The sequence below is a fragment of the Metopolophium dirhodum genome, chromosome 1 (genome assembly GCF_019925205.1).
Source record: "Metopolophium dirhodum isolate CAU chromosome 1, ASM1992520v1, whole genome shotgun sequence".
Taxonomy (NCBI): domain Eukaryota; kingdom Metazoa; phylum Arthropoda; class Insecta; order Hemiptera; family Aphididae; genus Metopolophium; species Metopolophium dirhodum.
The window spans coordinates 48,020,257-48,046,697 of record NC_083560.1 but is presented as its reverse complement, the minus strand read 5'-3'; the positions used below and the strand labels follow the sequence as shown (position 1 = coordinate 48,046,697).

General features: G+C 26.2%; 1 protein-coding gene across 9 annotated transcripts in view; it reads left to right on the top strand.

Annotated features, from left to right (window-relative positions):
- The first annotated feature begins 242 nt into the window (after nucleotides 1–242).
- Nucleotides 243–26,441, top strand: part of LOC132937027 (piezo-type mechanosensitive ion channel component-like) — a 40,180-nt gene continuing 13,981 nt past the window's right edge. The window contains exons 1-30 of one of the 9 annotated variants that reach the window (XM_061003854.1): nucleotides 243–417; nucleotides 797–865; nucleotides 7,078–7,173; nucleotides 7,250–7,372; nucleotides 7,474–7,719; nucleotides 7,780–8,026; nucleotides 8,726–8,882; nucleotides 11,414–11,542; nucleotides 12,136–12,192; nucleotides 12,263–12,280; nucleotides 15,785–15,908; nucleotides 15,986–16,089; nucleotides 16,152–16,418; nucleotides 16,513–16,639; nucleotides 16,778–16,974; nucleotides 17,162–17,310; nucleotides 17,376–17,519; nucleotides 17,605–17,768; nucleotides 17,827–17,969; nucleotides 18,052–18,228; nucleotides 18,288–18,396; nucleotides 18,498–18,688; nucleotides 18,839–19,040; nucleotides 23,093–23,188; nucleotides 23,304–23,469; nucleotides 23,544–23,729; nucleotides 23,803–23,978; nucleotides 24,099–24,252; nucleotides 24,502–24,665; nucleotides 25,440–25,790. In XM_061003854.1, the coding sequence (XP_060859837.1) occupies nucleotides 802–865; nucleotides 7,078–7,173; nucleotides 7,250–7,372; nucleotides 7,474–7,719; nucleotides 7,780–8,026; nucleotides 8,726–8,882; nucleotides 11,414–11,542; nucleotides 12,136–12,192; nucleotides 12,263–12,280; nucleotides 15,785–15,908; nucleotides 15,986–16,089; nucleotides 16,152–16,418; nucleotides 16,513–16,639; nucleotides 16,778–16,974; nucleotides 17,162–17,310; nucleotides 17,376–17,519; nucleotides 17,605–17,768; nucleotides 17,827–17,969; nucleotides 18,052–18,228; nucleotides 18,288–18,396; nucleotides 18,498–18,688; nucleotides 18,839–19,040; nucleotides 23,093–23,188; nucleotides 23,304–23,469; nucleotides 23,544–23,729; nucleotides 23,803–23,978; nucleotides 24,099–24,252; nucleotides 24,502–24,665; nucleotides 25,440–25,790 (4,528 nt within the window). In that variant the 5' untranslated portion in view covers nucleotides 243–417; nucleotides 797–801. Of the gene's footprint in view, nucleotides 418–796; nucleotides 866–7,077; nucleotides 7,174–7,249; nucleotides 7,373–7,473; nucleotides 7,720–7,779; nucleotides 8,027–8,725; nucleotides 8,883–10,608; nucleotides 10,685–11,413; nucleotides 11,543–12,135; nucleotides 12,193–12,262; nucleotides 12,281–15,784; nucleotides 15,909–15,985; nucleotides 16,090–16,151; nucleotides 16,419–16,512; nucleotides 16,640–16,777; nucleotides 16,975–17,161; nucleotides 17,311–17,375; nucleotides 17,520–17,604; nucleotides 17,769–17,826; nucleotides 17,970–18,051; nucleotides 18,229–18,287; nucleotides 18,397–18,497; nucleotides 18,689–18,838; nucleotides 19,041–23,092; nucleotides 23,189–23,303; nucleotides 23,470–23,543; nucleotides 23,730–23,802; nucleotides 23,979–24,098; nucleotides 24,253–24,501; nucleotides 24,666–25,439; nucleotides 25,791–26,441 lie in introns of those variants that run through there. The other 8 variants (XM_061003848.1, XM_061003851.1, XM_061003849.1 and 5 more) reach the window with 8 other exon arrangements.

The window sequence follows — 26,441 nt, the reverse complement described above, 5'->3', positions numbered from 1 at the left end:
TTTTATGATCAAATTCACTCACGAAAGTCAAAAAGGTTCATTTATTTTGCAAACCTTTTACTTTCCGTAAACATTTCAGAACGTATACATGAAAAAAAAAAATTATATATTCCGTTTTTTTTTTCAACCACAAGACATTAATCACGGGCGTTGCACGTTTTAAGCAACCGTGCATACAACACTTTGGGCACGTCTGTCCAAAACGTCAATAACAACGTTGATAACAAACGAGTTCCCCGACTGCGGTTTGAACTTTATATAATTAAAAATCCATACCTTAGTGGCTTAGTATAATATTTTGCTCCGTTAGCTTTTATGGTAATTAAACTGACAATGGACGGAGATGGAAGTTTGTGCTTAACATATCATTTGAATTAATCACGTTCAATCGACGAGAAATTGTTTTAACACCAGCAGGTATGTAGAATATAAATTATATAACATGTCAGATATTTTGTGTTTGATTAACTTTCGATATAAGCCTGAGTCATTTAGTAGTATACATAATATATCATATTATTATTATATACCAAAAAATTTGGTTAAAAAATAACATAAGTGTACCTACTTGTATCTCTATTTTATGTATTTACTTTACATTTTACACATACGCTGATCAATTTAAATGTGAGTTTTTTGAGCATTACATTTCTTATATCATTAATTTATAGCATTTGGCTGGATTCCAAGAAAGTAATTGTTCAGCATAACTAAAATATTTAAATATATTTTTAGTTTGTTTGTCTCCTGATTGTTCAACCGTCCTTATATGTCTTTGAAATTTATGATTTTACAGGAAACATGAAGAAATTTATCATATCTCTACTGCTCTTCCATATAATACTGCCATTGAGTTTACTAATATGTGAGTAGCATAATATTCAGTTAAAATTATATGCATTAGTTATAGTTATACTCAAATAGTTATAAGTTTTTTTTGTCTTTGGAGTTTTATTAGATGTTGTTAAATTCAAATGATATTTATTAAACATTTCAAATTACAGAACGATTCTGTTTTAGCAACTTTTTGATATTTAAAAATTTTTTTTCTTCAAAATATGTGTTTTAGAGTGCTTTGAAAAAAAAAAGCCCGGACAAACTTCGTTTTGAAGTTATTGATGAAAAACTTCTAAAACTACATTTTTTTCGTATAACGCCCATTTTTTAAAAAATAATAGTTATAATTGAATATTGCTCGTTTACAAAAATCGAAAATATCCCCCGATTTGCTAATCGTATGTAAAACGATCTTGGGCAGTACTCGGAATTAAACAAAGTTGTTAAAAAGTATATAATGTGCTAGCGTTGCCACTCGCTTACTGCGCTGCGCTCAGACGAAAAAATCAAAAATATCCCCCGATTTGCTGTGTAAAACCACCTTGGGTAGGCCTTGGGATTAAGCAAAGTTGTTAAAAACAACATAATCGGCTAGCGTTGCTCACTGCGTTGCGCTCGAACAAAAAAAAAAAATCGATTATCGTTTTTCATCAATAACTTCAAAACGAAGTTTGTCCGGGCTTTTTTTTTACATTCTTATAAAGCACCCTAAAATACACATTTTGGAAAAAAAAAAATTTGAAAAATTTGTAGGTTGCTAAACCAGAATTATGCCCAAATTACATTTATCATTTATGTAGCGATATTAGTTTTTGAAATAAATATTTTTAATTATCTAATAGGTATCACACTAAAAATACTCAAACATATTCAAAATAATTAGGTATAATATAATCTTTGAAATGAAAATCAAAGACAAGATTAATCTATCAACATATTTTATTTTTTGTTAATAAATATTATAATATGCATGATATTTAATTGAGGTATTCAAACTTTTTCATTCTACGGCTCCTTTGGCTTAATTTTGTCGTACAAAATATTTAATAAAGTAATGAAAGTATATTTACCGTGATCTGAGAATAGTCAATAATTCATATCTCCCCTCCATTTTAAAGAAGATGGGCACATCACTGGCCACGCACGACTCTCCTGACAATTACTTTCTACATCCCTTTGAGCCGCGACACATAGTTTGAATACCTTTGCTAAATAATAATATTAAAATATAGTGTTAGTTGGTAGTATTATTATTTATTAATATCGGTGTTCATCTAGTCTAGTTTATGTGGGTATTTACCAATGGTTAAAGAATCAAGATAAATCAATTTTTTGGGGCTACCTATTTTTGATTTAAGAGGCACTAATAGTTTTTACTAGAGATTAGATTTATAATTAAAATTGCTTTAATTTAGAAAATTGGTTTTATAAACCTATCACTATTCACTAGTACCAAATTCAAAATAATTTATAATACAGTGAAACCTAGCTTATCTTATACCTCTTTTAACTGATAAAATAACAAGGTTCCTGCGTAAAAAATATAATATTTAACATATTTCAACCTGTCTATAAATTCTTTCTATTACGAACTTGGACAGTGATATTTCTCCCCAGTGGCATGTTAACAGATAATATTAGTTCAAACTCAAATATAATTGGGGGATGTCTTAAAATAGTTCATACATACTCCTACGTTTAGATAACATACTATGTTCAAACAATTATTTAAACTTATTTAAACCAGAAATTAACATCACTATACTCTGTTAAAAATAAGAAACGAAAACAGCCAGTTTTGTCACGGCAGTCAGGTAACACCTGTTTGTCCCCCCGCCCCCAAGAAGTTACCAATCTTTATACCTGCTGTGTAGTATTGGCACACCCATGATCACAAGTTGCTCGCTGTTTTCATTTCTTATTTTGAACAGAATATATATAATATATAAACGCCTATAAGACTTTATAAGAAGTTTTAAAAAAAATTTGCGATAAAATATTGTTTTTTTTTTAAATAATTATTTAATTATTTTGCTAATGCATTTAAAATTATGAATAGAGTAATATAAATGTATTTTTTGTACATTTCAATACAATATTTGCATTACATATTATGTACCCATACATTTTATTATAAAAACTGTCTAGTGTCTACTGTAGACACCTCGTCGTGGTCACGGCAAAAAGTGACCAAGTGAACATTTTTAAGATTTTATTTTTAAATTTGAGATTTGTAATACTCTATAATAACCTCGAAAATAACTTATTTCACTTGGTCAATTTTTGCATGTTTAAATCACAGCATAGTTTCCAACGTGCAAAAACGGACTAAGTGAAAAACACAAAAATTATAGAATTATACAAATCTCAATTTTCTAAATAAAATTTTAAACATTTTTACTTAGTCACTTTTTTGTGTGGCGATGGCAACCTGTCTTTAAGGGGATTCCATACCGTGATTTTCTGTTTTTGTCTAACACACGCGCAACATAGGATTTTTGACGGATTCTTTGCCAAACAATTGATCTAATGAAGTGATGAGAATTCTGAAAACAAATTTGAATTTGTCGTCAAGTCTACTTGAAATCGACTTTCCCACAATTTTGATTTTTTGATTTTAGGTTCTCCAAAAATTGAAATATAAAAATGTTTAAATACTCTTTTTTAATATGACATTTTCTGGAATTTGGGGGATATATTCAAAAATGTGGGAAAATAATTTTCAAGTAGACTTGACGATGAATTCAAGTCTGTTTTCAGAATTCTTATCGCTTCAATAGATCAATTGGAATGTTTGACAAAAAACACGTCTAAAATACTAAGTCCCGCGTGTGTTAGACAAAAACAGAAAATCACGGTATCGAATCCCCTTAATGGACACTATTGATGGTCCCATGAGTGTCCGTAATAGACTAGATTCACTGTAATAATATGCTTATTCTGAATCTAGATACTTATAGGTACATTTGAACAATTTCATGCATTTTGACATCCAACAGATATACTTATATATTATATATTATTAGATAGGAATTATTTGTTTTCAAATTATCTATATCAAATACCTAATAATATGTACAAATTGTATTTGGTCAAGATCTGTTTTCTATTACTACCTAGTTATTATTCTATAGTCATTAGTTTTTATTTAAATTGTTTACTGTTAAAAATATATATCAAGTTAGGTAATGTATAGTTTAATTCATTCTAAAATTGTATGGACTATGATAATACTAGACTACATACCTAGTTGAATAGCTATTAGGTATTACTATAATTTTCATGTAACAATAAGATAATATGATCAATAATTTTAATTGATGGTACTTAATTTAAACATCAACACATTGATAAGAATCTGAATGTTTGTACAATTTCTAAATTTCATTGCACTATTCATTATATCCAATAGATAAATACATAATTATTGTTTATTTTATATGCAGACTTTATCTTACAATTATGTATATTAAATATTTAACATACAATTTAATATTTAGAAATTCTATGTTATTAGGACCTTTTTATATTTTTAGTCGTTATTTATGCTATGATATTTTACTTTTTCACTGTTTCAAATTTAATTTAATTTATACTTCAATTCATTCTCAAACTGTGTGTTCCTTGAACATTATTTTGACCCAATCTCTCTATGGCTATACTTGAATAGGTATTGGTAGAGAGCCTCTATAAAGGCTCTCTAGGTATTGGGTATGACTATTTACTTGTATAGAACAACAAGATAATATGATTCATACTATTTAATTGATAGTAATTTAAACCACAGACACATTAATAATAGCACCTAATAAAACATAAATAAAGATAGATACCATGTTTTGTATGCAATGAAATAATCATTAATATAAGTATTATTTCAATATTTGGAAATATAATAACATATAATAAACTAAAATGTTTTCATATATGCTTATGAAAGTATTAAATATATATTTACACTATTTTATGATCATCTTTTTGTCTGTAATTATTAGTATTTATGGTTTTTGTTTCAATATTGACAGTGTCATATAATAGATGCTGAATGCCGTAACCGGAGGGAAGGTCCAGGGGTTCTGACCCTTCCCGTAAATTGTTTAATAGTAGAACAATTTTAGTAGTGAATATTGTTTATTGACTGCCGTATTAATAATAATTTTATATTTTCTATGATGCTATTATAACAAGAATTAAGAGTTTTTTTTATATTTTGAACCTCGTTTTGAACGTAAAAATGATGAGTGTTCAGATTCTATATTATAAAACAAATGTTGGCCCAAAAATTGTTTTCATTTATGGCCTAGTACATGCTTACAATTTTTGTACCATAATATTTTAATTACTTATGTGAATATAATAGTATAATATAATCAAGATGTAATATTTTTATGAAAACATATTATTTGTAGGGACTTGAAACTTTTCCCTATCATGTTTATTATTATTTGTTATGCATAATAAAACTTTCAAAATGGTTGAACTAATTTTAGGATATTTATACCTCCAAACTATTAATAGTATGTCAATATTGTATGAAACTCACAATATTTTTAAGTGTAATAAAAATGTATGACTAAATAATTTCTTATTAATAATTTAAGATTCTAAATAACTATATTTTAAAATCTTGAAAGCAGATTGTTAAGTTTTAAGTTAGAACCTAAAATCATCAATTGTATGTGTACCTAGTTACCTACCTAAACAGAGTATCCTTGTGTGCACTAACTTCCTGCCTAGACTTTATATGTAAATTACTGTATTATTAGTAATTTATCTTTTAAAACATTAACATGCACATAGCCCTAACATTTTCTATATAAGATAACGGACTTTAAAAATATACCTCATTATTAAAGTAATGACTTTAAAAATTATGACAGTAAAATATAATATACTGTATAGACAATAAAATACAATTGAGCATAGTCCTTATTGGAGCAACCTTGCTAGTACTTATTAAGATATTGAGCAAGCTTTTTATCTTATTTTTTGTTTCAACATTGTAAAATTCAATATTTTTTGTGATCTAAATGATTTTTAATATTGGTATTTAAGTTACTATATGTGTGCTAGGATTTTATCCTTATAATGTGTAAACGTAATAATATAGTTGTCATTATAGGTTTGTTGGCCATTTGATATTAATAAGCTCGTTAATAAGTATATTTAATTTATGTAGGTAATATACTATTACCGTACATATTAGTAATGTTATTATATTTTGTAGCCAATTGTTTTAATTTTCATTTACATACAGCATGGCCGGCTTGAAGGCAGATTTTGTTCTGTACATAGGCACATGCCTCCGTGGCCAAATTATATGATCGGGTCCATAGTTCATGTATTCATCTAATGATTCATATTATTTAATAGGCTAAAAATCATAAACTTTTTAAGAAAATAAAATCATATCTGCATATTTACAAGCTTAAGGAATATTTAAAGAATATTTTAAGGTTTTTTTTAGAGCATATTATCTGCATATTTACAAGTTTAAGGAATATTTAGAGATTATTTTAGGGTTTTTTTAGAGCATATTAGCATCATATTTTAAGCTTTTAAGAACCTAAAAATCTGCGCTTTACTTATAAGTTATATTATAACCAAAAAATCTAAAAAATTAATTAATATAGTTTTTTATTGACATATTAATTTCAAATTTTGATGAATTTATAGATTTTTAAACAAAGAATAACAATGTTTGTGTCATTCAAAAACATTATTCGTGGGGATTTAAAACTTTTATGTATATTATACATTTTACTAAACGCAGACATTTAAAAATATTTAGATTAGTTTTAAGCTATTACCTATTTATACCATGAACCTATTCACATTGTTCAACAGTAATATGGTGTTGACTTAAAAATTAATAACAATAATATAATACGATAGAACTACCTATTATAATAATTAAATATTAATTAATATAATAAATGCAATATTTTTGGCAAAAAGTAAATTAATTAACCATCATTTTATACTAATACTGAAATAAGTGTATATTTTATATTTTATTACTGTATGTTTTACAAACTAAGTAACAATAAGTTATTAGTTTATTACTGTAACTATATTTTCAGTATTGACCCAATAAGAATATTATGTTACTAAGTTCTCATCATTTATAATATTTAGAAAAATATGTTAATAATTTTACAATATACTTTTTGATATTGATTTGAAAAATTGTCTTTCAGATAAGTTTTATAATTTATACTTATTTATTTTATTTTTTAGGTATCTGTTTAAAACAGAATGCATTAACTGGAATCTATTTATTTTTACTACTCTACCTTCCTTTAGTTAAAACTCCTACTCCAAAAAATATAAATGGTGAGTTGTTAATTAAAATTTATTGAATTATAATATATATCATTAAATATACAATTGTGTATATATTGTTAATTAGGAAGTTCCGGAATGTTTTTAAGAACTGTAACTTTAATCAGTTGGCTTATGGTATTAATTCAGCTTTTATTCCAAATTGTTCTGCTTGTAATGCATCCATACGGAAAAATGTTAGAACCAATATGTGAGTACATTCATTGTTATTTACTCATAGTTATAGGTTTTAATTATTTTAACTATTTATATTTGTTTACAAAATAATAAATAAATAAATAATTATTTAAGGCAGTGGAGTAGAACGAATGTTCCGTTATATTGGTTTAATTGAGTTATCTAAACTACAACTGGTTGAAATATTGTATTTCTACTTACCAGAATTAATAATGGTTTGTGCATCTACTATTATACAACGCATGTTAATTAAAATTAATGTTGAAGAAGATGCATCAGATAATTTTATCGAAATCGCAGATCCCGAATCAAGAACAACATGGCAACAAACAAGTTCTATTTCTATTGCTATTTCTATTGGTAAAATTGTTTGTATAAAATTTATTTATGTGGCTATGATTAATTTACATTTAATTATAGGAAAATATCTTTGTTTGGTGATTATTTGTCTTGCTGGAGTTGCAGTGCCATCAATAATTAGTGCATTTTACTACATAACATTTTTGGGAATAATGACCTGGTGGTCTTGCTATCATCCTATAAGCCGTGGATTTGCCTACTTATTTCGTTTTGTTTGTTTGGTTGCTTGTATACATGTATCTATTCTTTTTGTATATCAAATGGAGTGGGCTCAAATTCTTTTAGCCCCTGATTCACCAATTGCAAGGTAAAGTATTTTATTTATATTTAGCAGGTACTTGTATTTTTTCTGACTTCAACATATTTCACTTAAATTTAAAACAATTGAACTTATTGATCACATATATTTTACTGAGTAAAATATATAAGTTTAATTTTCTTTATAACAACTATTTCTGAATAAATATTTATAACTAGGAGTTGTTAGATCAGAGAAGTATCTAAATTATTATGGTTATCACACATACTAGAGAAAATGTCCAATACATAGAAATGGTCATCTTTTAGATATAACTTCTATTAATAACATATGTACAATTTACTATTAATGGAAGTTTTAATGTGCTTAGCATATTTTTTAGTATGCTCTGTTTAGACCGATGAACAATAAATTCTTTATACCAATTTTTATATTTTTCTTATTGCCAGTGCAATATAATTATTGTGTTTTTATGATAATATGTTATCTATTTATATTTAAAATAAATGTTATTTGAGTTTAAATAGATACAATGGTTAACTTATATAATAATAATAAGAATAAACTCTATGGACTTCTTGAACGTTTTAAGAAACAAAATTATTTTTATAATAATTTAAATGTAGTATTTAGGTATTTAGTACTTCTCTCTGAAAAAATATACAAGTTTTCTTATAAAAGTATTTTAATTTATACTTATTTAAACTTAAAGTAATATAATTATTATTAAATTATACTTTTTTATAGATACTATGGTCTCATTGCTATCAGAAAAACAATTTGTAAGGATACTGTTATAGTAAAATTTGAGGACTGCGAATGGCCCATGTATGCATTTCCATTAATATTGGTTATTACACATTATCTCTTATGGTTTGAATCACTTCTTATACTAAACAACCCAGTAAGTACATAATTATTTTGCATTTATCATATTGATTCAATGTAATCATTTAACATTTTGATTATCAAATATTTATAGGTATTACTCAAAACTATTTTAATTAGATACATTTTTTTAATTTAAAATAAATTCTCATTTACATTCTAAATGAACAAACATAAACTTAACTAGCGTTGTTATATTATTTAAATAAATACTATGCTCTCAAAATAAGTTATAGGGTTAACTTTTGACTTTGACCTAAAAGTACAATTTATTATAAATGTTTTTATTAATTAACTTGAATTTTTTCCGATGTTATAATTGCATTGTTTTTATTCATTTTGGAATCATCTGTGTCTTGTTAAATTTTTTAGTTTTTGTGTGATTTGGAATACACCACTTAATTTTCAGTTTAAGTGGATACAATGTATTTGTTTATTATTTATATGTTTTTTTAAACCAAGGTGACTATTCACTGAAGCCAATCGAAATGAATTGGTAAATTAGATACATTATAATATATTCAATAGATACTATATAAAGTAGAATTGGAATATTTTTTTTCTATAGTTATAAACTATTTTCTGACATTTTGGCAACATACTTTTAATTATTTTTTAAAATGAACTGTCCAATATTTGCTTAAACTGCTATTTATATTTTAAATCTAACTTGGTTTTATTGTGTTCTTCTACTTAGTTTGCAATAAATTATATTTAACACGATAATATTAGAATAATCTTAATGTTAATACATATGAGAAAAGTGTGGTAAAATGGGTAACAATGGAACTAATTTACTTTGATAAATTAAAATAAATATTTAATATAGGATAATAAAATTAATAATTATAATTTATCATCCAACAACACCATGAATTTGTGGGAAAAAGTCTATACTCCGGCCCACGAGAGTCCATACGTAAACTGCGCATCGATACTGACGCACCCGACGTCTGCCGGCTGAATTTTCTCCCACCATAGTGCCATTCCCACCACTCGGCAACGTGAATAAAGCGGCTCATAAAAACACAGCTAATTAATTGCTGTTTGAAGGTGTTATATGATTCTCCCTATTGAATAAAATAAAACTCGCAAAAAATTCATAAAAAGATTTGTTATAAACTTATAACGTAAATGACACAAAAAACCAGTTATAAAAACGAACTAGTTGAATTTCGTAAACATGTTTACTGCTATCGCTACGTATACACGAATGTCAACGACGCCTATCGGCGATCATTGCCGGCCGGCTTCCGATCGGTATGATTTGGCGTTTGGAAGGGATTCTCGTGGGCCGTAGTATAGATAAGCACTTTATTATGCCTTTGTGCTTTTATCGGGTATAAGAAAGATCAATTGTCTATTAAACTTGTTTATTTGAAAATTTGCAACAATTTTGAATATTTTTTCAAGAATCAGCGAAACAGAAAATCGTACATTTGAATTAAGTTAAAACTATTTGTATTTAAGACATAAAGTTTTGTGCATTTATTTAGAAATTTTATGCAATTAATAATTATCTCTTGTATCTGCTGTCTTAAGCCATTGATTATCGTATTGATGATCAAATATTTAAATATAGGCTCCTATAGTTATAAATTTATTAAAATAAAATAAATAATACACGTATAAAATGGCATTTAAAAATTAAACTGATATAATATATTCTTGTTTTTATTAGAGTATACAAATTGCATAAATTAATTTTATAAATATTTTAAAAATTTACTCTTATAAATTAGTTTACAGTTCATGATCTAACATCTTTAATGCATTTTGATGTGAACGATTGCGTTCACAAAGGAAAATGCTTAAAAGGTATGATATTATATATAATTTCCTGTCTCAAATTATATTGATTTTCCCGTAATTTTTTTTTTTGCCTTTGTCAATTTTGCAATTATTTTTATGTTTATTTTAAGTTTGGCTATAGTATTATATTATTATAGAATACGTCATATCTTTATATACTATAATTTAGTTGAATGTGTAGATAAATCTATAATTGTTGGTAGATCAATATTACAAAAACTGGATCTAAAAATAAAATACTTAGGATATGTTTTTATTTTAATATAAATTATGCAGTGTTTGGTATGTTTAATTATATAAATAATAATATATGTAGGTATTAAATCATAAGCAAATTTTTGTGAACAAGTTGTATAGATGTCCAGTGCATGTAATGGAAATCAGCGCGTGGTAGTGTTGAAGTTTGAAAGTTTTTGCAAAACGTTCACAACATACGGGAGTTATTTATATAGATTAAATAGCTTAGAACATAAATTAAGCTCAAATTCTGGTTGAAAATATATTGCCATATTAACTCCAAAATTGTGATTATTTTGTTCTTTTACAAATTGTTACGTTGGTTCTGAAAAAATGTGAAAAATTACACGTGGTGTATATTAACAATAATTCCACAATTATTGATTGCAATGTAGTCTATTGGAAAAAAAAATATATTGTTATTTTTTCTGGTGCAATTTAATAAAATTACAATTAAATAATCGAGGAAAAACTTTTATAAATTATTAAAAATTACAGGATCTAGAAACAAAGGAACCATTAGGAATGACTCGGCAAGTAACAGTTCGTTTATCTCAAAAAGGTCCTAATAGCTATTTCTTTCGAAATAAAACAAATCGATGGCGTGCTGCCACTCGCAAAGTTTGCGTATGTTTATGTTATTCAACCACATACTTATACATATTTTGAATGTGTATTGTGTAAAAAGTGCACTGCCTATTTATTCACAAATTTTAATGTTCATAACATTTTATATACCAGCTGATTAATATTTTGTATTTTAGGCAATATTTTATTACGTTTATTTATTCTTTTGTGATTATTGATTAGGTTTTACAATTTGAACGATGTCTGTTTTAAAATATAAGGTTATTATTATTTGCACTGTAAATACATTGTACATGCATTATAATACATTTTTACACAATTAAAATAGAATGGCGGCTGTATTATGTTATTAAGAACAAAACATTTAAACATTTAAAATCAAACAATTGTATAAAAAAGTTATGAGTAGGTCTACTAGGCTCCTATCATTATAAACTATTTAAACTATTTATTCACATTCAATGGTATCTCTTATTGGTTTATTAAACGCTTTTTTCGTGTTTTGTTGCTTTATGATTGTTTTCAATTCTTTAGAGCTCCATAAAATTGAATATTTTGTTTTATGTGTATCTGTTATGATTATCCATTCATAATATTTATATTTATATTGCACTGGTAAATTTATATTATAGATGCACGCTTCTACAGAACATTCCGGGGCCCATATTCATCCAACGGAAAATACGCCTGTATGTACATAATAGCATCGAGTTATATAATCATATATTATTATTACTATAACCTGAATAAAATTAACAGGATGTACAGCTAAAAGAGGTAAAAGAACATGTTATAGATTAAGAGAAAACATTCGGTACATAATCATTCAAGTAAGAGTTAACTAACCCGGGGATAATTTACATTGATTAAAAAAAATATGTATATATTAATGTTTATGCTTTATAAAATTCACGTACATATTTAGCATATATTGTGTGTAATGGTTTGTATATCAATCATAAATAATGCACTTACAATGATTAATTAAAGAAAATAATATGATTATTATTAAGATTAGGATGTTTATGAAGTTAAAAACTCCAAAAAAAAATGCATGCAAATATGCCCAAAAAATATCATAGTATGCCCTTAAAACAATTTAATACGATAAAATCTGTCAAAAAATTGTGTTATTCATTATTCATTCAAAATAAACTAAACCTTTTAAATTTATCATTAATAGAAAGTACACTTTTCAAATTCTCATGTTCATGTGATTTGTAACACCAACACAATATCTAATTCTTACATATTAGTATATTACTTATGGGCTATGGGTATTTTCTATGAGCATATCGCCCACCTCAGCAAAGAAGGTCGTATCTCTGTTTTTACTAATTTTTTTTTTATTCAAGTTGTCATAATTGTTTTTATGTAGTTTCCGCGAAGACTGTATAAACTGCATTTTATTGTATAGAATGTCTTTGATTGTTTTATGCTACTTTCAGTTTTGCGGGAACTACACAAAAATAGTCATAACAACTTGAAAAAAAAAAAATTGTGAAAACATAAATACGATCTTTTTTACTGAGGCGAGCGATATGTCTGTAAATAGTTCCATTTCTACGGCCATTAAAAGTTGGAATTTTCAAATTCTGTTTTAACAAATGGTTGGTGCATTTTTTGTGCACTAACATTCTGCATACATTGCTTATGAACAATATTGGATGATTAGATATGTTATTTGTATGAATATTTTTATTTTGGTATTATTATGATTAACAATTCATAGTTGTTAATCTACGTATTTTTCCATTATTATGATTAAATTTTAAGTATTTTTGTGATTAGTAGGTTGCTGTTATTAAAACATACTTATCAGGATGTTTTTATATAATTTTCAACCCCTAGCTATTATACTTAATATTATGATAATATAAATATCCTTGGAATATTTTAGGCTGAATCCACTCAGAATCGTGTTTTGTAATTAAACAGTATGATAATATGTATAATATATCATCCAATTAAAATTTAACCAATCCTTTATACTACTACAGTGACCTTCTAAATAATAATTATCAGTATAACTCGAATTCTATAATACAGCAAAAAGACTTCTCAGTAGTTTATGTATTTATTATATTAATTATATCATGAGGTATTGTAATGTAATTATTTTCATACGTATTTTTAGTTATATTCATATAATATTTGTTTTATTTATTTTCAAAAGTTTTTAAACCATCTGCTTGAACATTTTTTCTAAAATTCCAATTTATGGGTTGACTTGAGGACTGTTTTTAATCAATTGTCTTATGAAAATATTGTTTTTGCAATATATTTCTTAAAAATGTAATAAAACTGCTTTTAAGATATACCAAACGTATTTATAATTTGAACTAAAATGCAAGGCTGGGCAAGTTAATGACTTTTTTTAACTCAGTTAAGTTAAGTTAATATGCACCAATAACAAAAAGTTAAAAGTTAAAAGTTAATTTAACTTTAGGTTAACTCAGTTAAGTTAAAAGTTAATACACACTTTTTATTACTTTTTATTAAGTTAAAAAAAGTTAATTTGTTTATACAACGCTAGCGTACTTAATTTTTTTCCAACCCAAAACTAAATTATAGGATATACCTAGTGTTTATACTTCATACAATATTTCCATATAACCTAGATTCGATTTTTAACTTCAAACAATTTACGATACATATTTGTTGACATAAAAACAAAATACACTGAAATAGTGAAATATTATAAAATTAAAAACAAAATAAATTAACTTAACTTACTTCTTTAAATGAAAAATTAACTCGTTAATTTCACGTTAATTAAGAAAAAAATTTAGTAAGTTAACAGTTAAGTTAATGAAAAGCCAAAAGTAACTAGTTAAGTTAAAAAGTTTAAATAAAATTATCTTTTTAACTTAACTTTAACTTTTTAACTCGTTAATGCCCAGCCTTGCTAAAATGTGCATGACTAATAGAAAAATAATGTTTAAAAGTCATAAACATACTAACCCTGATTATAATAATATACCTACTGGCTACTGAATATTGAATAAAGATGATGACTAAAGTGTACCATTATAGTTATTAAATATATCATTCTCTCATACATTTGGTTTTAATTTATATTTGGATGTATAATTCATAATAGTGGATAAAACCAAAAAAATATATAACACTTAAATTATAATTATGTTAAGTGAATTTTAAATTTGGAGATGTAGGACTTAGGTATACATGTTTATCAAATAAACCTTTTCTACAAGCAAACACATTTAATGACGCTCTGTATTCTATAAGATGATTTAAAAAAAAAATAAATAGTGCTGCAGTTTGGATGCTGCAAGGATGGTGTCTTTGTAAAGGAATGACACAGTATACTTCTCTATTAGATTATAATATTTTTTCATAAATCATTATACAATTGATTTTGTTTTATAAATAATTTTTAAAATTTATGTAAAATAGACAATCTTGCAAAATGTTTTCACTTTTTTCTCAAATTCTCAAATAAAACTGATAGATTTGCAAACTTAAGATCCCTATAATTTTAAGTTGTGCATTATTATAACTATATATTTACTGCAATAGAGATATTTTAGTTTCCATGTGAAGTGAGGAATGTTTTCATCTAATTCAATATTTAGTGATTTTTCATCTTTTTTTATGAACATGTATAAGCAGAATAATTGCTCTAAACATAGTATGTTGTAGGTCTTTCTATCAATTTTAGTAGGTACTTTGAACTGAAAGTTTTTCACATTTTTATTTAATGTAGTTTCCATAATACTATTGAATTAAGGTATCTTATATGTATATTATTTTGGTATTGAATTCAAATTTTTAACAGTATAAGTCAAACAAAAAATATAATTATTAATAAATTAAAAAAAATGATAATTTAACTAAGCCCCACTCAAAATTGTTTTAAAAAAAGTTTTATCTAAAATAAAAAAGTTTTTCTCGATAATAATTATAAATCAGATGAGTATCTGACAAAAACAAAATTATAAAATTAATACATTCATGCCAATTTTTAATAACTTTAAATTGCAATGATTTACTTGTGGTCTATAAGTTTATTTTAAATTTAAATAAATTCCAGCTTAATATTTTTAATGAATCAAAACTCATCAGTCGAGAATATTCAGGGAATTAATTTCTATGCATTAACATTTTAAAGCTGTACATCACAATATCACTTTAACATTGGAAATTCACATGGTTTTTTTTATATAGTGTGATATATAATAAACTGTCATGGAGACTTAACTAATTATTAAAAAATATGTTCACAAATATTATAATATCAAATTATTTTTATAATAGTTAATTCGTGGCCAAAAACCTATGTATACTACTAGTCCGTCTACAACTGACAGTCCATCATGTAGTATGGTGGAAAGTGAGGTCCAAAAACCTCATACGCAACAAGATGGGTATCCTGATGATAGTAAATATATTTTCTAATTTGATATTACTCACCAATAAGTTTTATCTGTCTAATCACTATTATTTTTTCATATTAAGGGGAATATAAATCAAATATTTTTTATTATTTGATGGATGTTCTAAGTACTGTGTCACAATTTATCACCCGCACCTCATATATTGGCACCAATATTGTAATGATGGTAAGTTGATTTATATTTATCAATTATCTTATGTGTTAATTTGCATATTTTTGGATTTAAAGGCCTGGAGTATTACATATCACAGTTGGTTAACATTTGTATTGCTGTTATGGGCTAGTATTTCTTGGATGGTTCCTCAACAAAGAAAAACAATGTTAAGATCATCGCCATTTTTAGTATTCTATGCAGAGTTTTTACTGTTATCACAATTTTTATACGGCATGAATTTAAATGACTCCGAATTACCTCAAACCATTCAAGATTGGAATTTAGAACAAATAGGCTTCACCAAAGTTCTTCATTTCCCTTGCAAACCTTTAATCATAAAGGTAATGTATTTTTAATTTTTAAACAATCAATTTGTTGTGGATACCAAAACTTAATTTACATTTAAACTAATTTATTGGTTTTCATTAATCATAGACATTATTTACAACAATGTTTTGGATAACAATGAGACAATATATGCAAGAAAGGAGAGAAGCTAGAAGTCATTCGGCTGTAGCTAATATGATTGCTCCTCTTCAAGTTACAGTGGGAACAGCAACAGGTAGAACTATACTTATATAGTCAATAAGTTACATTGAAATATTAAATGTTTTTCTATTAATTCAAAAAAGTTTTGTTGGTTTTGTTTAATTGCTTAATTTTATGTTTAGCTACCTATAATTTTTTTTTTACATTTTAGCTATGGGAGGTGATTCAGGCACAAAAGGTAGTCAGTTAATGCAGAGACTTGGTGAAGAAGCTAAAATAATTCTAACTAAATTTTGGATATGGGTTGTGGCATTTGTGTTATTTGGAATTGGCATAACTGGTGAACGGATGACAATATTCCGAATAATTTATATGGCACTGGCGTTAATATTTTTATTAACATTTCAAGTAAAAGTTCTACTTTTTACAGTGTATCACAAAGATTTTCTAATGTTGTGGTGTCAATTACATTTAAACACCTTTTTAAATATTTAAAATTAAAAAACCTTTGTCAATACCTTATTATACCTCAGTACATTATAAAATATTTATTTTTTTTTAAATAATGAATCTATTTAAATATTGTTGATATTAGTTGTCATGGGTTTTGTGGAGAAAAATTATGTATGGTTTTTGGCTTACAGTCATAATTTATTCAATGCTGATATTAGTTATGACTTACACATATCAGTTTGATAATTTTCCATATTACTGGGAAAAATATCTAAAAATTCCACCCACATTGTAAGTTAATAAATTGAATGTCAAAAATAAATTCACCACATAAATATTTTTTTGTTTATTTGTAGACAATTAGACATAGGTTTGGAAAAATTTGAAACTGGAGAGCTGTTTGTAAGACTTTTGACTCCAACATTTTTTGTTATCATAACTGTTGTTCAACTCTACTATTTTCATAAAGATTTTTTGGCTATTTCTGATATAAAAAGCCGGTATGTTTTATTTTTCCTCTAAAGTTCTATTATCAGAATTATAATGTTGTTAATTAATGTTTTTATATAAACAAACATATTACAGAGGTACTAGTATTGTTAAACCATCCAAACCAGGTAATTCTTCTGGTTCAGATAGTGACAAAGAATCAACAAATTCTAGCATTTCACTTACAGACAATAAATATAAAAAACATCCTCCACGTCCAAGCTTTATATCTGAAAGAAAATCTTTTAAAGTCTTCAAAAGTAATTATTTAATTTTTTTTTTTTTAAGTAAAACCCGAGATTAATTTTTTTTTTTCAGATTTACCAAAGGTCAAATTACGCTCATTTTTTAAGATGCTTAAAACAATTTTGTCATACATAATTGAGCTAGCATGGCTATATGCCGAATTACACATGATTAAAATTATATTGTTATGTGTCATGTTTTTGGCTGTATATGAGGTAAACCAGTACAGTTTTGGTATTATTGTAAAATACTGGGCAATTAAAGTTATATTTCTTATAATTTATTAATTGTTATTAGGTGTGTTTGGTTCATTTTGTGTTGGTTGTATTGGTGACTATTTCATTAGTATTTAATAGCCGTATACAGTCAATTATTGTTTATATTATATCTGTGTACGTATCTATATTGTTACTTACCAAGATGATTTACCAAATTGAATATATACGAGAGGGTACATGGAATGTCACATGTCCAGTACGTATGATAACTAGAATACAATTTTATAATTTTATTCAATTAAAATGTTATTTAAGGACCCTCATGATCCAGATAAAATAAAAGATTATAATACAGCAAATTGGGTTGGATTCAAAAAGTCTACGGCTTATGTCTCATTACTCAATTTACTTAAAGGATATATTTGTAAGTATTAAGCATTTTAAACATGTACATAATAACTGTTAAAATTGTATAAAAATGATATTAATTCTCGTAATAACCTAAAAATATGTATATAATTACAGCTATAGTTTTTGTCATCACATTGCATAGGGTTGTAATTACTCGGCAAAAATATAAGAGACATTTAAAAGGTAGACCATTGGCAAAACCTTTAAGAATGTTCTCAGGTATTACATTTAAAGATGTTGACCATGATATACCTCACTGTCTGAAGTATTTATTGAACTTTGGATTTTATCGATTTGGTGTGGAGGTATTGTTTTATATTTAATTTGATATTTAGGTATTACTTTTCTTTATTTCATTAATTATGACAGTTATTATTTATGTAGGGATTTATTGTTTTTTTTTTTTTTAAATTTGATAAGTTACCATTTATATTTCCATATTATTTTATTTCTAGATAACTCTTATTGCTGTAGCAGTACTAGTAGGAACAAGAATGGACTTTTACGCAGTACTTTATGCATTATGGTTGATGACTTTTGTAATGTTATCGAGGGGAACCTTAGCAAAAGTGTGGATCATTTTTATGTTTTTTGTTGTTATCACTATACCATTACAATATGCTATTGTAATTGGACTACCTCCAGATCTTTGTTTACGTGAGTAAAATTCTAAAAATTCATTAGGATAATTTATAATTTTATACATATGTTATTTTTTTAACGCCTTCAATATTAATCTGAAAAGGATATACCCTTTTATTAGTAAATAATTTATATATATGTTACAGTAAACATATGAATAATTATGAAACCTAATTTACTGGTAAAACCTAGCATACACAAAATAGTTTGGTAAAACCACGATTGATTTTGTAGTTTGAAATCTTACAAGATTAATTTAACGGATTTTGGAAATCTTAAAATAAATAATTAGTGTTGGTTGATACTCGCATGTAATTAAAAAAATAAATGTTAACTCAAAAAAAAAAAAATTGTTATATAATATTTGATATATAAATTTATATTATTATTATATTTTATTACTACAATAGTTTTATATGTAATATTAACAGTCGAAAAAATGTATTACAAATCAATATAAAATTGGTCCAAAAATGTATTGTGCAACGTGAGATGTCACAGTAGACAAGCCTGCACAAATAAAAAATAATTTTTGTAATAATAGTATACCTACTACATAACAATAATTTCAATTTTTACACTAATATCATAATAAAATTTGTTTTTAATTTTTTGAGTTATCTTAAAGGAAAAATCACCCATGACAAAAATTATAGAAAATAATATTTTTGAGGTTATGACATATTGATAAGTCTAAAAAGAATTTAATTTTCATTTAATTTTACATTTATTTTTTTGTTTAAAAGACAATTAATAATATAATATAAAATTAATAGGTCAGACCATAAAAAATACTACCCTCTATAATTTTTGTAATAGCTCATTTTACTCTAATATTACTCAAAAATGATAGTCTATTAATAAAATATAATCATTAGGGCTAGGATTTATATACAAAAACAAATTTTTATTATTACTAGAATATTTTTATTTATTATAATTCATAATTTATTATTATTAGTTATTATTTATTACATAATATACATTATTACACTAAATATAAGTTCATATTATTACACTAAATATTAGTTTATATTATTATATTAAATATTAGTTTAAATTATTACATGATACTATGATATGTTGTTTCAAATTTTCAAATACGAACGACGGGCGATTTGAACGTAGAATAGATTTATATTGACTAAAACTCCTTTCCACAACACACGAGGTTATTGGAGTATATTTAAATGACGCAATTTGTCCTGGATTTAAATTAATATTAATGTCTTCTTCTTCCTCTTCCTCTTCATATTCACCATTTATAATGCTACAAATTTTTAAAAATTTTTTGAATCCTTTATTCTTCTTTAGTATGAAATCCATTTTAGTTTTTACCAATTCTGCTACTCTCCCGTTACATTTATACAGTTTATCTTTCACATTTAAAATAATTTTTAAGCCTTCATCAAGAGATAGTGTTCTTTTTTCTAGGTTACTAATAGCTTGGGTGAGAAAACAAAAATTACTTTTTAAATAAGCTAAATCATTTTGTAAATGTTTTTCTTCTTTTGATTTTTTAATTGATTCTGCTTCGTTGTCTAAATGTGATATTACAGATTTTATTGAATCAAAATTATCTGAATAGTATTCTACTGCATTTAACCATGTACCCCATCTAGTGATAATCGGTTGTGGCGGTAAAGGTAAATCCGGGAATAGTTCACGTAATTTGATAATTCAGCTGGGAGCTTTTAAAAATACTATTTTAACCGTCGCTATTAATTTATCAATGGCAGAATATTCATTTTATAAACATTTGCTAATTCTATGCATCCCATGTGCTAAACATGTTAAATTAATTATATTAGGGAATAACATAGTCAAGGAATCCGCGGATTTCACCATATATGGTGCGGTGTCAGAAACAAAAATTAATACTTTTTCGTACTTTACTCCTGATGGCCATAATAGGTGCATCGCATCATTAAATATTTTACCAATAGTTTGGAAATTACATTTTTTAAGTTCTTCACTCATTAATAGATACGGTTTTGAATAATTGTCTTTGTGAAGGAGACCAACTATGACGTTACAAATATATCGACCGTCAACGTCCGTGGTCTCATCTATTGAAACCCAAATTGGGATATCACTAATTTCCGAACGAATACGAAAAATAGTATTGTCATAAATTGTAGAAACATAATTTTTCCTAATTGTAGATTGGTCAGAAATATATTTACCAGTATATTTTTCTAAAAAATTTTTTAATGATGGATGATTTAACTTCCATAGAGGTTATCAGTTTCTAACATAGCTTGACATAAATCTAGAGGAAAATTTGCTTGTTTATTTTGGTTTTCTAATGTATTTTTAATGAACAACTGTTTAGATTTGGCTTTTAAATTAATATTTTTATTATACTTGCTTGTATTTAAATGCTGGGTACTACCTGAAAACGATTTGTTACGGATACAGCTTGATCACAATTAATACAATATAATATTTTACCATCTGTTTTAAAAACGTCAATGGAAAATTCTTCAATAAAATGATGTGACTTGGCACTTTTACTTTGAACTTTCGGCATTTTATAAACTGATACTGTTATTAAAACCGTTCAAAAATTATTAAGTATAAATGTCCTCACATTTACGCAACACACGACGTACTAATGAAATAATTCTGTGCTGTCTCACTGTATAACAATGTGTAAGTAATTCTATCAGTTGTTCGACTAAGATAAGATAGGATAGATAGGATCCGATTAGATAGATAGTATAAAACTACAGTAGAATCCGCTTAATCGGGATCTTTGCCTTCTCGTTTTCTTTTTCTGTTTACAGATGCACTTTTGTTGTCGTTTAATTTTTCATATTGTTCACGAATAGCTATTTCATTATTTTTCCATCGGTTTAGTACCGATTTAGACGTGCCTATTAATTTCTCTAACTCACAAAGATTAGTACTATGAGGCTGAGCCTTAATTTTATCCAGTTTAGACATTTTTTCAAACAATGTTAAATCTTTACGAGACATAATATTGTTACGTACTAACACAAACTAGGATTAATAAAAACGCACATACATTAATACACATCGACGAAAGAACAACTAAAGGTTTTCGATTTTGTACGTAGGCTAGTTGACTCTTATCGTGGTAATAGAAAAAAATGATTGACATAATTGACATAAGATATAAGTAAATTACCTGTATGTACATTACATATACGTGCGTATATAAAATATAATAGAGCTGTAAAGATTAGATATTTACAGTTTCGATAAGAAAGTAGATAATTTAGGCCAAAATATCTAGTTAAACGATTTTATTTTTGTCCCTTATAACCGATGGTTTGTCCCGGATAAACGAAGTTAAATTGCATTAAACTTATACATCCGTTCGGGACTATGACAATTTTTCCCCATTAAGCGGTTGTCCCCTTTAAGCAGTGTCCCAAATAAGCGGATTCTACTGTATATATTTATGACGATTCAACGGATAAACCAAAAACTATTGATTTCGTGAAATAAACACCATTTAAAATTAACAATATTTTATAAAAATTTAAAAACTTAAATGAAAAAAAATCTATGAATATGCAGTTATATACATTATGTTCAAAATATGCAAAAATATGCATTATGTTCAAAATATGCAAAAATATGCATTATGTTCAAAATATGCAAAAATATGCATTATGTTCAAAATATGCAAAAATATGCAAACAAAAATTGGTTCTATTTAAACGAGAATAAGCCAAATCGTGGACAAATCTGACAACCAATCAATTTGGACTTAAGGAAATAAACATGCAATTGCATATAAATCCTAGCCCTCATAATAATCATTATAGTCTATAGGTAGAGATGGACACAATTTGTTTTGTAACCAGTATTTGGATTCAATTAGGAATTTTTATGAACTGAGTAATTATTATGACTCCCACACACAAATTTGACTAACGTTTGTTCGCCTCTCTTTCATTTTATTTTTAATAATTAACAACAAACTGAACAAACCATAACATTTCCTATGAATGTACCTGATAAGGACAAAAAGGCACTGCTCAGAATTTAGAATTCTTATTTGACCATTATAATTTTTATTTTATTTATTACAGAATGGCCATGGGATGAAAATGAAATTATGAAGAATTTCCGTGACTGGATGTTCTTACCAGACCCTGATTCCCCTCCGGATGCATATAAATTATTATGTAAGACCAGTTTATATAATAATATATCATTTAAATATTGCATAGTTTAATGTTTAATGTTTTATGCTTATTTTACCTTATATTTTATAATAAGAAAATGTTATATACTTTTAAGGTGATTTTATCGTCTTATTATTTGTTTCTCGCCAATCTATTGTCTTCAAAATAGAAAGAAGACATATAGATGTGGAATATCCAGGAGGAACAAATCGTTCAATTATTGAGGAAGCTGAAAAACCCAGTTTTATAAATCCAGTGCCCGATTTTGTATCTCATATAAGGTGATTTTAATATAATATAACAATATTTTATTTTATTTTATTTATTTTTGTTGTGTTTATAAATATGTTTTTAGATCATGGCTTGATATTTTAAAACGTATTGTTCTCATTGGATTTATTTGGTTCACATTAGCCATTGTGTTTTTAGCTGGTACCAATAGAGTTAATCTATTTTCTCTTGGATATCTAATAGGTTCTTTCATATTTTTATGGCAAGGCAACGATTATTATCTTCGACCTGTAAACGTTATTCTTAAATGGTACTGTATACATTATATTTTAAAACTATATCTGTATCATTTTTATTTTTACTGAGCAACAATTTTCATTCAGGTGGAATAAGTTAATACTTTATAATATTACTGTTATTACTTTGAAAGCTATACTCCAAATACCTGGTTGTATTTTTATGAATTACATGAAAATGAAAGCTTGTTGGATGATACAACTGTTTGGTATTTCTTGCATACAAAAGTTTTCTACTAACCATCCGGTTACAACGTCATCAGGTATTTAAAATAATTTTTAGTTATTTATTTGAAAATATGTTGTGGTTGCTTTTCAAATATTGATACAACATTTAAATTAAAAACATTTGATAACTTAAATTTAAAATAAAAATTTTTCAGACAATGATGATTGTGAGATACCAGTTGAACATGTTGGTTTGGCATGGGATATTTTATGTTTTGGGTTTTTAATTTTTCAAAGACGTCTTTTTAACAGCCATTACTTCTTTAGAATTGTAGATGAAACAAAAGCAATGGCTATATTAGCCTCTAGGTAATAACTATTTATTATTGTATTTTTTTATAAAATGTAAATATACATGAATTATTATAAAATATTTAATAGGTAAATCAAATAGATTCAATTAATTAATTAGTTTAAGATTAGTTAAAATTTAATTTTAAAAACATTTAATAGAGTTTAAAATAATATAATACAGGTTTTTCTTAAGCTTTATTCTTCGTACAACATAGTATCAAATTTAATTTCTATTAAACCAAATTCAAATTTTAATATAACTAGAGGAGCTGAATTAATTCAAGAGCTGTCACAAAAACGAATCCAAGAACAGCATGAATCAGAAAGAAAGGTCCTAGAAAAAATCAAATCAAAAATGGATCGAATCAAAGCTACTCAAAAGAAAATTCAAGGTTTTGGAATCAAGGATCCGGAGTCTCATGAAAAAGGTATGATTATGTATTTTCAATCTTTCTAAAATCAAATAACCTAATTTAGATCCAGAACTATTTAATTAGGTATTAAAACATATATCAAGCAGGTTAAGTTAATGTTATGTATGTATGAAATTCTAAGCGTGATCATCATAAATATAGTTTTACTATAATAATCTTAATAAATCTGCAAGGAAGTTGTTAATAATTCTTTAGAACTTAGAAGTATGGATATTATTTTTAATGTTTATCTGGAATGGTTTTTAAAAAGCAAACTGAGCTATATCCATGGAACTGTTGATATTTTTTATTTTATTCTTATTTATCATTTTTAAAATTTAAAATTTATGAACATCTAATAAAATATTATTATTTTAAAAATACTAATTATATAGTAGTGTATTGATTAAGAAACAAATAAAAAGTATATGGGCTTGTGTGATGAATGTTTTACAAGTTAAAAAAAAAAGTTTTATAGTATATAATATTATAATACCTAGGTATCTTAATTATAAATGATTTATTAATTTTATCTTGCCTTACTATCTGATGTTGATTTGATTTTACGTGGTGTATGGTATGTTAAGTCAAGGTATTGTGGTGCAGTGTTGAGTGCCTCACTTTTAATACTATTTTTTTGCTCTGAAAATATATCATAGCTGTGTTGATTTGACTAAACATTTACACAAATCTGTAATAATATAAGATCGTTGTATGAATTTTTTCGCTGCGTACACATGGAAAATTAAAATACAAAAACAAAAAAACCACACATCACAATAAGAACAGCCGAAGAAACCGTGTTCGCTCCCCTAGCCCGAGATCTGTCAGGGAGTTCGATCCTCCAAAGTTTTCACACGCCACTTGAAGACGAACCGCCCACGCTGTCTTATCTGCAACCGCCAACTCCCACATCCACTGTCCTGACTGTATCACTGGACGGTTACCTAGACCCGCAGCGAATGTCATTCAGCAGCACTGCGCACCGACGGCCTCTGTCATTTGACGAAAGCGCTATTTATTCCGGTGTTTTTTCACCGCCGCCAACAATCACGCAACACCGACGACAGTCCTCGTTGGGTGTGCCGTCTACCTGGTATCCGCGCAAACGGTCGGCCTCGGCAACGTCTCATCATACTTGTGTGTACTCGTTTTCTGCTAATGCGTGTTGCTTGCACATACCATAAACCATTATACATACTATATACCTATAATAATGTATATATTATATATTACATATAACAGTATACGAGCAATTTTCTTTTGACCGTATATATATTTTTGTAATTAGCTGTATATATAATTTTGGCTTAAAATGTCTTAATATTAATATATTTGGTAATTGTTTAATGTTCTTATAGTTCTTCTTGCTTAGGTATGGTTGCTGCGTTTGTATCCATACATTTGTATCATTATGCGGTACTGTTTTGATTTTATTCAACTATTTTCATGTGTAGATAGGTATAAATTACCTGTGACAGTATTATACATTTATAATATTATACTACCTAAATCAGTTTTATATCATTTTTGAAACAATATTATAGGAATTTATATTTGGTAATGACAATTGTGTTTAAGTCTATACTATAATAATTTACCATAAATGTATAATAATTTAATGTATTAGAATTTTACCGTCAGTGATAAACCTCAGTTATGATTCTTCTTTTTCTAGGCAATGATAACAATATCTTATTACTTTAGATACTCTCATAATTGGCTAGTATGGGTTAACAAAAATTAATCCTAACTAAATCATGCAAAGTTAAAAATATTTAAAGAAATATT